This window comes from Magnolia sinica, chromosome 8, assembly GCF_029962835.1.
Source record: "Magnolia sinica isolate HGM2019 chromosome 8, MsV1, whole genome shotgun sequence".
Classification (NCBI taxonomy): Eukaryota; Viridiplantae; Streptophyta; class Magnoliopsida; order Magnoliales; family Magnoliaceae; genus Magnolia; species Magnolia sinica.
In genome coordinates this window covers 89,470,991-89,489,274 of record NC_080580.1, presented here as the reverse complement: position 1 = coordinate 89,489,274, position 18,284 = coordinate 89,470,991, and the positions used below count along the sequence as shown (strand labels likewise).

The 18,284-nt window shown below is 41.5% G+C and overlaps 1 protein-coding gene across 1 annotated transcript; it reads left to right on the top strand.

Moving 5' to 3' along the window:
- Positions 1–1,528: 1,528 nt before the first annotated feature.
- On the top strand, positions 1,529–13,570 carry LOC131253642 (mannan endo-1,4-beta-mannosidase 6). Its single transcript, XM_058254729.1, has 8 exons — positions 1,529–1,636; positions 1,767–2,004; positions 6,449–6,534; positions 6,717–6,999; positions 9,055–9,249; positions 10,039–10,161; positions 11,542–11,753; positions 12,980–13,570. Exons 2-8 carry the CDS (start codon positions 1,969–1,971, stop codon positions 13,410–13,412), a joined length of 1,368 nt encoding a protein of 455 aa, XP_058110712.1. The 5' UTR covers positions 1,529–1,636; positions 1,767–1,968; the 3' UTR covers positions 13,413–13,570.
- The last annotated feature ends 4,714 nt before the right edge of the window (positions 13,571–18,284 follow it).

The window sequence follows — 18,284 nt, the reverse complement described above, 5'->3', positions numbered from 1 at the left end:
GGGCACATAGAAATATCTGTGGCCAGGTGGATGTGCCTCCATACGTAGTATCTTCTGTACACTGCGCACGGCATTCGGTATACACCGCGAATGATCACATCCATTCGATCATGTACGCACATCCCTGGCCCGCACAATCAAGATCACGTGACGGAATGCGTATTTTGGATTTCTTACGGGTTGGCCCACCTGATTAGTCTGTTGGCGAGTTATCTTATAGAGTCGGATCAGTCATAAAATTTTCCAGGAAGCGGATTGCTTATACCCCCGGGCGGGGCTCTATGGGGTCCACTGTGATTTAAGGGTTTTATCCACGCCGTTGATACCTTTTCTCAGATAATTTTATGGCATGATCCAAAAAATGAACCAGATCCAGATCTTCAGTGGACCACACCAAAGGAAGCAGCGGTTATAATGACAACCACCATTGAAACCTCTCTAAGGGCCACCGTGATGTTTTTTTTACCATCCAACCTATTCATAAGGTCATGTTGACCTGGATGAAGTGAAAACACAAATATCAGCTTGATCCGAAACTTCTGAAGCGCCCAAGAAGTTTTTAATGGTGGTCGTTCAATCCCCACTTTGTGTTCCACCTAATCTTGGTTCCGCCTCATTTTTTGTTTCATGCCGTAAAATGATCTTTAAATAGTGATGGACGGAGTGGATAATACGTTTACATTACGGTAGCCTCCACAGAGCTCTGCCCCGGACAGATTACCGTCCGGGCAGGGGTAGGACGCAATCCACTTCCACCGAAGGAGGGCCAGGTGCATCTATCGTGGCTTTCCACGTGGAAATCTCATGTACTCAATACTCTCTTCTCCATGACGAATGTATAGCCGTCATCCATTCCTTATGCTCCTGTTTCGTAGAAGTGGGCCCCAATTTACGGATCCATACCGTCAATATTATTGGATACACTTCCTTCCAGATTCGTAGATCCTGGACGTCAAATATTTGTCCTCTCTTTCTATACCGTTTCTGCATTTTCAGCTTAACCTTTTATTTCTAGTCGTGTGATCAATGGCGTAGTAACCTGTAATCTATAAGAACTTATATAGGAATCCACCATCTAGAGTACGGAACATAAGATCAACCGTCTGTATGTCCAAACCATGGACTGCATCTGTGCATAATGGTCCATCACTGGTAAATTTTTTTACTGTTGACATCACCTTTTACTTACCTTACCAGCCTCGACACTCTACCCGGGTGATGGATGATACGCAGGCCCTCAAAAATTGCATACGTGGCAAACAAGTAATCCAAATTAAACCGTACAAGCCAGGTTTAACAATTTATATGTATCATGACAAAAAAAGTTACGAATATGTGGTGATCAGATTATCAGATTGGTGGACATTTTTTTTCACGGTCACAAATGAAAGTATCAAATATTCTTATTTCCACGAACAAGTATCCGCGAATCAGAGGTTGGCATTTATCAACCACACTTAGCAACTGTTGATTCGACGGTTCCTTTGAGTGAACATATGACATGTGTACTATGCCTGCGTATCACGCATCATAGACCGCCAGAGTATCAAATGTCTCCCCATATTTAAAGCCAAATAGACGGAGACATGAATTCCTCGCGAAGAAAATCGAGTTCTCTGGGGATCCCTATAATCAGGTAACTTTCCTTTCTTTGCCGTTTTAAATATGAAATGATCCTGGCCGTTGGTCTGTTGGGCGGACGTCGATGGGCCATGGCCCAAAATATCTTCATGACAATCCTTACCTTACATTTTTTTCGTCCGCAGATAAACGGTTCAGAAGTGAAATACACCAAACATCAACGATCCACTGAAAAAATGCTAGGGATTAGTACCTTAAGCTATCGCCCAACAGAGTAACCGTCTGGATCACTGATCTATCGGCCATACTTGTTCGAACTGGAAGCCCGAGTATGCTAGGCATATATCTCCTCTCTCTCATGGCGTGTTGGGAGCTCAATCTTTCACGATGTTCCGTACTATGCTGCGCCGGCATAAACGAAGTGTGCGTATCGCGCACCCATGTGTAACTTAGAATTCCGTACTTGTTTTAGATGAGAAATGGTCAGATTCAGCATCCGTACCATAAGTCCTATACAGCTAGTTTTTCTGGCCCACATTTCATATTTGTAGAATATTCAATCCCTGAAAAATGTGGGCTGTACCATGATTATCAGTTGAGTTGAAAATAAGGCCTATAAATTTATTAGGTGGGCCACATCGCTGCATTGAGTCATACTACTGCTCTCCATTGATTTTGAATTTGTTTTCCAATCGATAAGTAGATCGGCCTGATTTTCAAATAGGATGATTATCATGATTTGGCCCACCTATTTAACGGATTAGATGTTCTACATATGACATGTTAATAGGAAAAAAAAATGTCGGTGTCATTTCCAGTTTCTAATCCAATGTATGGAATATAATCCTATGGGTTACTCAGTATGCTTTTATCGTACTGAGTAAACTCTGTTGGGCCACCATGAATTTGTGTGGTTTATCCACGCCGTCCATTCGGTTTTCCAGATTATTTTAGGGGTTGAGCCCAAAATTGAAGCATATCCAAAGCCCATGTCGACCACACCACAGGAAACTTTGGGAATAATGATTTCCACCCTTGAAACCTTCCTAGGGCCCACAGTGATGTTTATTTGTCATCCAACCTGTTCGTGAGATCACACAGACATGGATGAAGGGAAAAAAAAGAAATATCAGCTTGTTCCAAAACTTCCGTGGCCCTCAAGAAATTTTCAACGGTAGATGTTTAATTCACATCTTTTCCTGTTGTGTGGTCCACTTGAGCTTTGGATATACTTAATTTTTATGATTAGGCCCTAAAATTATCTGGTACTATGGATGGACGGAGTGGATAAAATACATAAATCACGGTGGACCCCACAGAGTTTACTTAGTACGCAATCCGCTTCCAACCCAGTGCGTTTGCCGCAGAGTAACACGCTGTGACATGCGTCCATGCTGGGGCCTCGAAATCACACGGTTGACATCGTTTGATCGGTGTGATTTTCAATCTGTGATTCATCTACAATTGGGCCACAATCTGGACGGTGCAGATTGGTATGATGAGGTTCAAATGTCAGACTCAAACTAGGTCTGGACTACTATGTTAGTTTAGTACCATCATGAAAACGGTGGTGGCTCATCCTCCTAACACGTGGCACTATGTTCCACTTGTCTACAACTATCTGAGTCGTACCGGTTGAGTAGAGGTCACTCGGCCGAGTCAGGTTGAGTCGACTCGTCCGAGTCACCCCCTAGTCCCAATTTCGATAGATGGCCCTGTGGTTCGGTAATCCAGACCATTGATCTGTTGATTCACATCTTGGATGGAACATAGCCCAAAAAACCTGAATGCATTGTATAAGTTCTGGGCCTGACGAGTCATTCGAGTCAGCTCAGTGTGTCTAGGGCGTATTGGTTTTGAAGGTATGAACTCATCCAAGTAAGACCGAGTCAGTCGGTCCGACTAGACTCATACGAATTGTACCAGACTTGCGTGAGTCTTAATCCAAATGTGGGTCCCATTGTGGATAGAGCAGGGTGTAGGGAAACGGATTGCGAACCAAGAAAACTCTGTTGGGCCCACCGTGATTTATGTATTTTATCCACTCTGTCTATCTATTTTATCATATAATTTTAGGGCTTGAGTCTAAAAATGAAGTATATCCGAAGCTCAAGTGGACCACACCACATGAAACAACGTGACTTAAACATCCATCGTTGAAAAATTCTTGGGGGCCACAGAAGTTTTGGATCAAGCTGATATTTGTGTTTACCCTTCATCCTTGTCTGTGTGATCTTACAAAAAGGTTAGATGACAAATAAAATATCACTTGAGTTTTGGATCCACCTCATTTTCGGTCGCATGTCCTAAAATGAGCTCATAAAATGGATGGACGGGGTTGATTTTTCACAAACATTGCGGTGGCCCCACCCAAAATCCTTGTGCAGGAACTTCCTGAAGGCTTTCGTAGGAAATTCTGCGGAAGGCTTTTGCAGGAAATTCATGTCCTTCAGACCTCCCTAGGGTCCACCTTGATGTTTATATGCCATCCATATCATTCATATGGTCATTCCTGCTCGGATGAACCAAAAAAACCAAAATATTAGCCTGATCCAAAACTATTGTGGCCCCACGAATATTTCACCGGTGGACCCTCAATCTTCACCGTTTCCTTTCATGTAGCTGACTTGAGTTTTGGATCTGCCATATTTTTGGTCCCATATCCTAATATGATATGGAAAAATGGATGGACAGGGTGGATTTCTAACAAACATCATAATGGGCCCCATCTAGCTTGGCATTGCAGGAAGTTAGCGTGAAAGGCCTTCACATGCAATCCACGTCTGATGGTGCATATCTCCAAAAGCAATCCTAACCATCCATTCATGGGCTATGAAATGGATGGTTAAAAGTGGAGCAGTTCAAATTAAAGACGTAAAAAAATAGATTGTTATTTTTATCTTCCTAGTACAAGTTTTGGGTTATGCTCCATCCTTGGTTTTGATTAGCAAATTGGCGGTTTAGATTGCATTACAACCATGCCATGTGTATATTTTAAGAATCACCACTGTTTTTCAGATGGTGGTAAACTAACACAGTAGTCCATACAAATACACTTTTTAAGCTAAGCATACACACTCTTCTCCATAAAGCATAAACTAAAGCTAAAGAGGTGTTATGATTTTTAAAGCTAAGATTTTTAAAGCTAAGCACAGATACACTTCTCCCACTTCAAAGCATAGACAGGAGAGGTATTATACAATGCTCAGCCCCATATATTACAGAATGCATACGGGCTTTTAGTTTGTATAAGTGGGGCCCATGTTCAGTAATCCAAACCGTTGATATGGTGGGACTCACCGTGGATGGCCCATGCACCCAAAATCACACCAATTGGAAGATCCTAACTATAGAATATTTTTTACTTCTATTGGTTGAATGGATGCTGTTGATGTTCTTCTCTTCACTGGCCACCTAATGAGATGTTTATGATTTTTCCATCTGCTTGATTTTTGGTGCACAGACTACTCATAGTGGGGCTCATGATAGCGACCGTTGAGCAGTGAACCAGTGGGCCTCACATATAAAAACTGAAAACTGCAACTATAGGCCCTATCATTGTATAGTGGCATGGTCACCTACAGCCAGCTGTATTTTAACTTGTCATGTAGCCCTATCTTTCATGAAAACCTGCCACTTTTACATAGAGCTGGGCACGGGACGACTTGACTCATCCGATTCGTTTAGATCCGACTCGAGTGGGTGAGTCGATCTGAATCGAGTTGACTTTGTCCAATCTGAACTCAAACCGATTCAGTTCGAGTCACCCAGTAACTTGACTCAACTCGACCTGAAATCCAACTCTGTACTGACTGGACTCGATCCGAAACTCGACTCGTGTGTGCGTGTGTGTGTCTATATATATATATATATATATATATATATTACGTTTCAGATCTTGTCACAAGTCTACCTAAGTTTTGAGTTGTGATTTCAGCCCATGGATACCTGTTGCACCCGACCCGACTCGGTTCTTGTGACTAGGTTGGACTCAGCCCGGATTAGTCCAGGCCAGACCTGGACTCGGATCGGGTCAGGCATGCTGGACTCGATACCGAGTTGGGTCAAGTTCAGGTCAGGCCTATTTCAAAACCAAATCGAGTCAGATCAGCCCCAACTCGGTCAGACTCGACTCAATGCCCACCTCTACTTGTAGTGGACATCCCTGCCATGCAAATGGTGGGGCCTACCATGTAGGCACAAGAATCAGGCCAGTCTGCTCATCAGGTGGGCCACACTATTTGAACCAATCAATAACCGACATTGTAACTCAACACTATTATGTGGCCCACCGCCCACCTAATGAGTGGACCAGCCTGATCGTAGAGATGGATGATCTTCAGGACAGGCCTACTGTTTGGGCTGCATGACAGGTTAGCATACAACAGGCTGTAGGTAATCCACCTCACCTCAAAGGATGGAGGGTCCAGGAGTCACCTCACAACCACCTCCACATGTCGTGGTGAGGTGAACGGCCCTAGATGTGTGATGTCCTACTTCTTTCTCAAGAACAGTGGTGCCCACCAAACCAACCTTAGCTTATTTGAAGTGTGATGCTTGCCACTTCACACCTACCTCTTTCTATGTTTATACATTTTTTTTTTTTCAAATACAGAAAGTAGCAATTCATGTCTTTGCTTCAAAGCTATAGATATCTTTTCCCTCTCAATACTCTTCTATTCAAAACAACAGAAGCTTCATTTGCATATGTATATATATGTGGTTCTGAAACATTAGAAAACCGTTCAAACGATTTGAAACAATGGGAAGGCACATGAGAAAAACCATTTTATCCCCATTTCTTATATTGAAAACTCTTTTTTCAATTTCCATTTTTATGATTTTCATTCGGAATTCAAAATCCCAGGGTTTCAATTTCAATGGAGATCAACAGCACACAGGAATCGCAGATGAATTGAAGGGTCATTTGTCATTTTTTGGGAGAAATCATGGGTACCCATTAGAGAAAAAAACATTTTCTTCTTCTTTTTTTCTTGAAAATCTCTCTCTCTCTCTCTCTCTCTCTCTCTCTCTCTCTCTCTCTATATATATATATATATATATATATATTGTTGAATAATGCATTTGAGTATGTGGTCACATATTTGCTAATTGGGTTTTTTATTTTATTTTAGAATACATGAAATGGATGGTGTTGATGGAGATGAAGAATGGGGTATGGTGCAGAAGAAAGGAAATCAATTCATTGTTAAAAACCAGCCTTTCTATGTTAATGGCTTCAATACCTATTGGCTGATGGTCTTTGCTGTTGATAAATCGACAAGATCAAAGGTTACTGAAGTGTTTCAGCAGGCGTCTTCAGTGGGCCTCACTGTATGTAGGACATGGGCCTTTAATGATGGAGGGTGGAGAGCTCTTCAAAAATCTCCTTCTGTTTATGATGAGGAAGTCTTCAAGGTACTTTCCACTTTATAAATGCCTCTGTTCTGTTCTACCCATGGTTTTGATTGGTTAGAAAGCTAGTTTTGCTAAGCCCGTGAGTGTTTACTCATGTTGGTGTTGGACATCTGAACCGTTCATTAGGTGGACCAATATAGGTTGGTCCACTTGTATGAGTTAATCAGACAGGTTTTGGGGTGGGGCCATCTTGACTGTTGGTCTGTTATGGATTGCCATGGATGGTGAAACATACGGATCTTAGTGCTAGTTGCATGAGGCTGGTGTTTGTTGGGTTTGTCAGATTTTCCATGAGCATGAGTAGGATTTTTCAGTGATACCAATCGACTCAGATGGCTGTATTTATCAACCTTTCATGCTTGGATTACTTGCAACAAATCCGGAGAAACAGCCCTTATTCTATCACTGATACATAAGGGCTGAAGATAAGTCTAAAAGGGGAAGAAGGGATTTGTCTTGATTGAGTCAAATAGGCCATTGATGTAGAGTGGGTCGCAGACACTTTCATGGCAAAGATAGACCAGAGAAGGCCCGATCAGAGGTGGAAATGATCCGGACCGTCAGAACCTTAAATCAGTCGTATCTCGCAAACCTTAAATCAGATCAATGGTCAAAAGTCCCATTTAGTTTCATTTTCTACTATAAATAGTAAGTTTTAGTTCGAGTATAACTTTTAATCCTTTGAGTTGTAGAAGTCTCGCCCAACATGAAAGGGTCTTAGAAAAGTTAGGAGAATAACGTGGTTGGGCCAAATTGGACACTTACTATTTTTGTCTGAAAACCATGAAGTCTAGTATGAATAGAGGCCATCTATAGATGGTAAGTCATTTATAGTAAGTCATGTTTTTAGGGTGTTTGAGTTGGAGTCTAAAAGTCCGTCCTAGTTTTGAGCTCATTATTTAAAGGGTTGTAATTTCGTTTTTTTAATCATCAATTAAATTATTTCAAATTTATTAAGAATTATTCTTGCTCTTATCTCTTGTGGATTCGAGGAAGCTCCCTAAGGAGTCCAGAGAGCTCTGTGGATACAAAGTAGTTATCACCTGAGAAATACGGTGATCGACCTCATCACGTCCCTCCCTGCGCCACCCATTGGCCTCACACATGTGCAATCACATGTGCTAATGGATGGACCATGATCCAAATAATTTCCAGATTGATGGCCTATAAATACTCAGAATTGGATTACTCAACTATGGGCTCTATTTTTCAGAATTGGAAATATTAGGCAACTTTGACCGACTGGGTGACCGGCATGACTCGATTCGACTGGATGTGATTACAACGACACATGTCAACACATGATAACAGTACAGATGCTCTGTGTCACCCACCATCTAGTGGGTTGATCCACACCTTATCTAAATTGTAAATTTAAATTATACATAGATAAATCCAGACCGTCCAAATTGTGGGTCCCAATGTGTATAAGGTGTGGCCCCACATCACACAGAGTGGATACTAAACGTTCAATCTTTCCAGTTTAATTTGGACAGTCAAACACTTTCTTTAAGCCAAAAATCTGGTTGGCCACCATCAGTTGGCTTGGATGATCCCATAAGTGCAATGTCGGGCCATATCCTATCCCTGATGATAGTCTATTTATAAGCAGCGATGAAGAAATTTCCAACCTTAATGGGTCTTTTGTCAGCATGGATTTTGTGTTAGGAATTGGAAATCCTAAATCCTGGATTTTCGATCCAAATCATGTTTAGCATCACCAAAATCATGGATTTCAAATCCAGCTTGGATTGAAAACCCTCAAAAGGTCCCCTTTCAAAATCCAAGAGAAAGTTGGGGTACAAAATTCAAAATTTTCAATCCTCTCCAACTGTCATAACTCTGCTCCTTTCTCTCTTTTAAGGCCCCCTTCCCATGCTGTCAAACATAATTTCTGGTATTCCATGGGATTGAAAATTCAGGATTTGGATTCTGACTTCAGAAAATCCAAATCCACGGTGCCAAATGGCCCCTAAAACTCCGAAAAATAGCTTCATGAACAAGAAAAAATGGCGGATTATTGACGAATTCATCTCTCTTTTTGGTTGTTTTCAGGGATTGGATTTTGTAATTAGTGAAGCAAAGAAGCAAAAAATAAGGCTTATATTGTCATTAGCCAACAACTGGGAAGCATATGGAGGGAAAGCACAATACGTGAAATGGGGAAAAGCTGCCGGCTTGAATCTGACCAACGACGACGATTTCTTCTCCCACCCCACCCTCAAAAGCTACTTCAAGGCATATGTCAAGGCAAGTTTCGTTAGTCTGCGTTTGGATATGCTCAATTAAACTGAATTACAATCCATTCAATTCATATTTTGGATATGCTTAATTAAACAGAATTACAATCCATTCAATTCAGAACAGAGAAAATGATGAAAGACCCATGGTGCAGGTGGACCATTTTAATCCACAATGACGATCCAAACCCTTAATTGCAATTCCATGTGCTTCAAGTTGGACTTGAAAGTGCTAGTAATTGCATTATGGGTCCTAGCCCCTCATTTTTAATTGAATGATTGCAACTCGATTCAATTGGATTTGAACATCCAAACATGGCCTTGTTGTCCCTCTCTTATTGTGAATTACTAAATAGTATGTACAAGTACTAACATGCACTGGGTGTTAACTGATGATTCACTTGTCATGAACCAAAGTTGCCAGTCGGCATGATGGATGATGATCATCTGCTTCGTTCATCACATGGCCCAGTTTCGTCCCGATCCAATGAAAGGGCTATTGGATTTTGGGTAAAATTGGAGTTGGGACTCGGTCCTAGAAAGCTTGGCCGGAACTGAGTCAACTCGGAATGATTTCTAGTCAATTGCTTGAGTTTTTGGACATATGACTAGAACATCCAAACCAAGATTTTCCTATTGTTGAATGAATGAATTTGAAAATTTGGAATTTGACCATATTTTCAAGTTTCTGAGGATATATTTCTGAGTTTGGTTGTTCACAAAACTATGCCGGGATCACACCGTGATGTGTTTGGATGAATCTTGAACTTATGGATTGTGATTTGTCTTTCCTTGGCAGACGGTTCTTACTCGAGTCAATACATTCACAAACGTGACATACAAGGATGATCCGACAATTTTTGCTTGGGAGTTGATGAATGAGCCGCGGTGCCTTTCGGATCCCTCAGGGGAGAAATTACAGGTTTGATTTCACCATCACCACCATCATTGTCATTATCGTCGTCATCAATACCATTGGTATTATCAATGACCTAGTGCCTTAAGGACCACTAAGCCATTAGCTTATTTTTATTGAGGAGACAGAACCTTGGCCCCTTGTACTGCACTTAAATTGGACACATGCCATGACCGTCCATGATCCTACCATCCATAGGTGGGTCCCAATGCATTGGCCGTCTTAGACAATCTGGCTGATTGGACAATCCTAACCATGGATTGGCAACTTGGACAAGTTGGATGCAACTTGTCCGAGATGATTCGGACTCACCCGATCGAGTTCGACACCTTCATCAACCTAGCCTTGTGGCTCAACTCAAGATCAGATGAGTCTGCTGGAATCCCCATGTCTTAAATCCATGAACCTAACAGTCCCAGTTCCACAAATTGTATGTGGTTAGGATTGTCTGGTAACTGCATACAATCGTCCATCCACAACACGGACTTTACCGATGAAGGGTTCAAATCAAGGACCTATCACACCATGTGATGTAGAGCGGGCTGCAGACCTATTCTTAGCATAGCTGAACTGAAAGAAGTTTAAACAGAAGCGGACATAGTCTGTCATATCTGGGCCAGTAGTCCTATGTAGGGCATGACGTAATTGGGCCTCGGGCGTTTCTAGTTCGAAGAAATTCATTGGATGGGGAGAAATTGCCGTTCAAAGTGTGAATCGTAAATCGGCCATACCTTTTGATCCAGTATCGTTACAGGATGCACGACCTATCAATCTTTACTGTAACACGCCATCCGGGGTCAACTGACCCCTATAGCAGGTTGCGTCGGTCTGTTTTGCGAGAAAATGCTTCCTTTCGATTTAAAATCACAATTTTAAGAAAAAATTACTATTTTTAGTAATTTTTAATTTCGATTTTCGATACTTCTCTTTCATTTTAGAGTTTTAGTATATGCAATCTTCTTAGGAATTGCTTGTAATCATGCTAGGAATCATATGACACAGTTAATTTAGGATTTCCTATTTTTTGAAAAACTTACAATTTCGGGTAAGTTCTATTCTAGTTGAATTAGGACTTCTGATAGCAATTTCTTATTTTTGGTAATTATGAATTAGAGTTTTGCTTTTTCTTTATAAGTGATGTAATCAGAAACTCTGAGATATTATTTAGTAATACAGTTTCGAATTTTCCCTACATTTTCTTGGATTCAAGAATAACCTCACATCGATTCAAGGTTTTTTAATCACTAGAGGAAGATGGTGATCTTCCTCCTCACCTTTTTATGCTCTTCCCTGCATCACCATATGTCCAGTCAGTTTGCTGCTCTGATCATAGATCAACATTGGCAATGGCCAGTCTAAGTATGGTTGCATGAATTGTGTTTCTAGGCATGGATACAAGAAATGGCGCTCCACGTGAAGACCATCGATCCAGTCCATCTGTTAGAGATTGGATCAGAAGGATTCTACGGCCCTTCGACACCGGACAGAGCTCAATTCAATCCCAACACCTTCTCAACACAAGTAGGAACCGATTTCATGAGGAACCATCAGGCGTTCGGCATCGATTTTGCTTCTGTCCACATCTACGCTGATTCCTGGTGAGTGTATTCAGGACCTTACAACTTGCATGTTCATACATACATACATTCATACATGGTTAAAAACCTATGCAAATGTGTTTCTATTCAGTCATACATCACATACAGTATACACAGATCACATGGGGAATGATCACATGCCTTCGATTATGTTTTAGCTATGTGACCCACTTAAATGTGTGTCATCCAAACTGTCTGTTAGATCCACCCCCATGGATCCCAAAATCAGCTTGATCTTTAACTCTGATGGGCCCTACTGAAGGGAACAATGAGGGACATTGAGGGGGATTCTTAGCATAGAAACTTCCAGATGGAGTGTGGGGTCCAGCGTGTTGTATATGTCATCGAACTCATTCATCAGGCCCACCCCACCATGATTAAGGGACAATCTTAAATTCAAGTTCTTCCAAACTTAGGTGTGGTATAACTGTATTGCGGAATTGACGAATTGTCTATGCATTAATAATGAAGATTCAACACAATAATTTAAAGGCGTATTTGATTGGGAAGACATTCCCGATGCCTCGATGTTGCCAATGAGATATTAGGTATCTAATTGGGACGACATTCCCGATGCTTCGATGTTGCTAATGAGTTGTCTTCTGCACTTCACACCTTTAGGAGAACCTTCAATGAGACTAGGATTTTATCTCTTATATTGGTGAGAGGATGAAGACATGTATTTATAGGGAAAAGAGCTAGAGAAGCTTATCCATCACACTTCTGCCATCTAGGGTCTCCACACCGTAGGTTTCCATATCTGGCTTAATAACCATGTATAGGGACCACGGTTCAAGCGTCCCTCCCAAACTTATTTACAATAATCACAACTGTAGTAGGCCTAACTGAATCGCCGGATCTGAATTAATCCAACAGCCAGATTTAAACTGATGATCATGTGTGGCCCACCTGATAAGAGTCTTACCAGGTGGGCCATAACAAATGAATGTATACTTTTTAGTAGTGATTGTACATTGCTCCCTGCGGTGTGTCGCTCCTGAGTTTTAGATAGGGACGATTCTTTGGGTCTATGCTTGACTAGACATGATGGTGGCCCACCGGATGCATGATTTGGATTCTACATAAACATCACAGGTAGGGCCCATCACAGGTATACGAGCCTCATGATTGCCTATATACATTCAACTACATGCATGCACACGTAATCACATACGCTCTACGCATTCCTGACGGCCATCATCCATCCAATCTCATCACGCTTCAAGGATATCGCAATCGATCTCGGACGCTCACATCCAGTTCGTGAAGTCATGGATGCAAGCCCACATCGACGACGCCGACAAGACGCTCGGGATGCCGGTCATCTTCGGCGAGTTTGGCGTGTCCACCAAAGACAACGGCTACAATGCATCTTTCCGGGACAACCTCATCAACACCGTCTATAAAACCATCTTGGACTCTTCAAGGAAAGGAGGGAGTGGTGGGGGCAGCCTCCTTTGGCAGCTCTTCCCAGATGGGACAGACTACATGGACGATGGATATGCCATTGTCCTCTCAAAGGCCCCATCAACCTCCAACATCATCTCCCTCCAATCCACAAGGCTCATGCTCTTCAATTCCTTATGCTCTTGGAAGTGCCATTGGGGTTGCAAGAAGAAGAATCCTCTTGAGGGATTCATGTACCATGATGAGCTATAAGATGATAGACCTGGTATGGGTGGAATACGTGTATGAGATCCAGGCTGTTTATTCATTTGGGGTTGATGGGATGGGTCATAGCCTGAGAATCAACGGTTGGATGATCTTAATTGCCTAATGGAAGAGTATTCTTATGTAAGTCTTCTGATCTTCGGCTAGGATCGTCCGGCTGGGGACAATTTTTTTTGGGTATGGCTATCCAAGTTAGGCCCATCAGTTAAACGGTTTGGATCATGTACATGGATGCCACGTGTACTTGGGTAGAGTGCATATGATAGCTAGTGGTAGTGCTAATATGGATCAGTCCTATCTAGCAACAAAAGAAGGGGTTTTATAAAAAAATTCTCTATAAAGCTGAATTTATCGAAAAAACCTTAAGACTATTTAGAATTTTCAAAAGTTAAGGCAGAATGTAAAATGACCAAAAAGGCAAGCACTGTGGAGCCCATGTGATGTGTTTATGACATCCAACCGTTCAAACATACGGACCCCACCATGATTACTATTCTACCAAAAAATCAGGCCAATCAATCATCAGGTGGACCACATCATAAAAAACAATACAAACCTCTTAAAAACATCCAATTCCATATGTGGCCCACCTGATAACTGGATCAACTAACTTTTGGCAGCATTTAATCATCACAATGGGATGCACCATTTGGACGGTCTAGATGTAATGCACAAACCACGTTGAACCCACAATGCTCTACCACACCACTTAAAAAAGGCCAAGGCCATTTTGGTTACCGTGCCATTCATCCGACGACCTTTTGAAAATTACGAAAAATTCAAGGCACTTTTCATGATTTCAGATTTTGAAGTTTTTCAAAAAAAAAAAAAAAACCATCTCTGTCCATTTGTGTTATTTTATAAATAATATAAGCTGTTGTAGATTTGCAAGTTTTATTTCATAAATATAAGAAAAGACATACAGCCCTACATCTCTCTCTCCCCGCTCTCTCTCTCTCTCTCTCTCTCTCTCTCTCTCTCTCAGATGGTCATGAAGGAAATGAAAATCCAAGCTGCAAGGGCTGAGATGAATGTAGTGATCTTGCTGTCATACATTTTCCATGCACTGCTTTCCTTACTGACTTTTGTTTTGCCATCAAAACCTGCATGCACAAAAAACCAAATGAGGCAAAGGGAGTTTTAAACTTTTAATTCATGACTAGCTATAGGTTTCATGATTCTATGATCCAGACTGTTGGTCTTATGCATGCTGCCGTGGATGGCCCATGCCCCAAAAATCTCCTTGATTGCTAGATCCTAGCCACTGATCTTGGGCCTTTCTCATTTACTTGGATGTGGACCGTTTGTGTTTTCCTTCTCAACAATGATATATGGTTAGGAATGCTTGATCAATGTGATTTCAGAGATGCACCTGTCCAATATGGGACCCACCATTTATATGGTGTGGACATACCTCTACATCAGTGCCGCGCAACTGAGGATGATGTGTGGATCTCTTTTAAATGGTGCAAAACTCACATAAAGGTCGTCGACAAACGAGATATTGACCACTGTGAATCCCACGTTTTAAACAGCGTCTTTTCTGAGGTATCTCAAACATACATTCCCACCACTAGGGGTGTACACGAACCATCAATTTGAGGACGAAATTTCTTTGAAAAGCAGGGGTATTTTCGTCCTCAAAATAAGTCTGTCCGTACATGAAAGGTTTAGACTGGAAAAGTAAGTTTGGGAGCGTTTGGAAAAGACCCTGGGTAAAAGGTTGCGTACAGAGTGGTCAATTTCTCGTCTACAAACATAATCACATTGGAACGCAAGCACAAACCGGTAGAGCGTGCACATGCGCATGCGCACCTGCCATTAGGATTGCAATTGGGCTTGATCGATCTGGACCATGAAGCCCATGAATGTATCTGGGCTCGACTTTTGAGCCCAGTAACAAATTAGGTTGGACCTTCACATGCATCTGATAAAAACCACCATAAGTGGGATCCATCTACGATCTGACCATTCTACGGTGAATCTCTTAGATCATGGGCTTGACCTGGACATGCTTAAACACGGTCCAGATCTTTCCATTCCGGCCCTTATACATAAATACATGATTGCATGCATACGTAGAAATCTATACCTCTATCGCACCCATCATTTATGGTGTCATTGATATCATTCACGGTAGCTCCGTTGAGAAATTCGTAGTGACGGTGCACCCGATGGAGGCAGAGGAGCACCGCTCTTGTGTGGTTCGCACAACCTTTAGTACAGTAGTCCATGGTCTCACCGAATTCTACTTTCACCCACCCCGCTTCAGTAAGATTGAATTTTCCACTGCAGCTGCACGATTGCTGCAAGAAATAAAATTACAATAGGCACTGTAAAAAGACGCTATTGCCCTTAGCAATGTACGTACTCCACTCCTATGTTAGGTGGAGACTCTTCAACCGCACAAGGGGAATGATTGTAGGGAGATCCAAACCGATCAAATTTATGACCTAACTGTGGATGGAGTATATTGTGAAAATTTCAGTGAGAAGATAACATTAGCCGTCTAATTTTTATTTTGGACCACTCACTAATTTACTATTAGCCATCCATTTAAGAGCCATTACTTGGGTAGTATGGGTTGCTTGATTAGTGTTATTTTAGAGATATGCTCTACCCACAGTGGGCATTGAATGCCTACCGTTTGGGTGCATCAAATATCACGATATTTCATGATTAATCAGTGTCATTTGGTGTTTGGTGCAACCAAACGATGAAACGCTATTGTAATTTGTAAAATGAAATCGGATTGCGTACTGAGTTACTCAGTACGCTTGGGCCCACCGTGGGTATATGTGGTTTATCCACGCCGTCCATCCGTTTTTCCACCTCATTTTAAGGGTTGAAATCAAAATTTAACCATATCCAAAGCTCAAGTGGACCATACCACAGGAAACAGTTGGAATAATGATTTCCACCGTTGAAACCTTCCTAGGGCCTGCAGTGATGTTTATTTGTCATCCAACATGTTCATAAGATCACACAGACATGGATGGAAGGCAAAAAACAAATATCAGCTTGATCAAAGACTTCTGTGGCCCTCGAGAAATTTTCAACCGTAGACATTCAATTCACACTGTTTCCTGTGGTGTGGTCCACTTGAGCGTTGTATATTCTTTATTTTTGGCCCTAAGCCATAAAATTATCTCATAAAATGGATGGACGGAGTGGATAAAATAAATATATCACGATGGGTCCCACATAGTCTACTCAGTACGAAATCCGCTCCCTTGTAAAAGGTATAAATTTGGATGCTCGGGCAAAAGTGTGATGGATGATAGGCATGCGATTAGAAATTATTTAAAAATTGCACACGTGGAATACAAATACTTTAGAAAAAAAATGTGCATGCTACGGCGTATCTTAAAAATAAAAATAAAAATTCTTATCTATCATTTGGAGATTTATTGAACGGTTCAAAATGAATAATATCCAACGGTCCCAATTCAACAAACAAGTGTCCTCTAATCAGAGGTCATGAATGTTCAGCCAATCTGATTTTGGGACTACGACTTGCTAACACAATTTAGTCAATTTAAATTAAGTTGGTGTGCACTGCGTGTACAATTTCTTAGTGCTGAGTATTAAGTGTCATGCTCTGCCAGAGTATTAAATAAAAAAAATTATAAAAAGAGAAGATAATTTTACATTTTTCAAGCATTGATGAGCGCTTCTCCACTGCCGAAACGGGCTTAGATTAACGTTGCCTGTTGGGTCATCTTTATCAGTGAACTGTCTGATCCCACACCCATCTGTACAATAAAAATAAATTAGGTAATTCAGTTAGGGTTATAAAATCTCAAGATAACTATAAAGTGGGACCCATTTCTCATTGATCCAATCCCTTTGATCTTATGGGACACTCTAGATGTGGGAGATCCAAAAAGATTCTAGATTGAAGTCGCTGTCCACCAGATTTTTAGCCTTTTTATGGACCATCACCGTTTTTTTTTTTTAATCAGCTGTCCATTTGTAGACAAGGATGAAAGGGTTTGGGAACTTCTAATATGGGAGAGTGGCCCATGAGATCAAACATCTGGATGATTCAACGGTTGGGATTTCTTCAAAGGTGTTTATGGAATCATGATGGAGTATGGACTATGAAGTGAATTTCTAGATGGGGCAAGTGGGCCCCACTTCAACCATTAGATTGGAGGGATCTATTAATGCATGTGGAAACAATATCACCACAATTAAAAGATCAGAACCATTCGATAGAGGTTTTTCAACGGACTAATGGTCCTGGTAAGTTGGGGCCCACATGCTGAAATTGACAGATGATCTGAACCGTCTATTCTCTCTGCACTACCATAGATAAGCTATGCTATGATAATCAAGCTTTAATGATAATCTTATCCAGAACGTCGACGGTTCTGATCTCCGAACCATCTCAGCAGGTGGGCCCTGACAGCGGTACAAATGTGTATACCTGGATCCGCTGCTACCCAATGGACCCGACCCGATTTTTAATAGGTGCAGGTCCCATATGTTTTACTTGTTAGGTAATCAGGTCGGATCCGGATCTCAGCTTTTGGGACCAGTTAAATTCAGGTCCAATCATGTTCACGTCGGGTCCATTAACTAGGATTCGGCTAAAATCAAGTCGGGTCAAATCCACCTAGCAAGGGACCGCATTCAGGCACCATATGTGTCGAAGTAGCACACGTATGAGTAATATAAAGCCATCCATCTTTAGGCCTGACCATGTAAATGCTCTTATTTGACCGTAGAAACTAGATCTAAAGACAGAAAGTGTACTCAACCTGCTTAGATCTGGGTCAGGGTCTACAAGAACAGAACGGAAAGAAGAGGACTCAGACCCGGCAAGACCCGAACCTAATTGATCAGGATACGGGT

Coding starts and splice junctions, on each gene's coding strand:
- LOC131253642 (XM_058254729.1), top strand. CDS start 1,969: ATGTTCCGTACTATGCTGCGCCGGCATAAACGAAGT. Junction 2,005..6,448: donor TGCGCCGGCATAAACGAAGT/GTGCGTATCGCG, acceptor TCAAAATCCCAG/GGTTTCAATTTCAATGGAGA. Junction 11,754..12,979: donor CACATCTACGCTGATTCCTG/GTGAGTGTATTC, acceptor TCACGCTTCAAG/GATATCGCAATCGATCTCGG.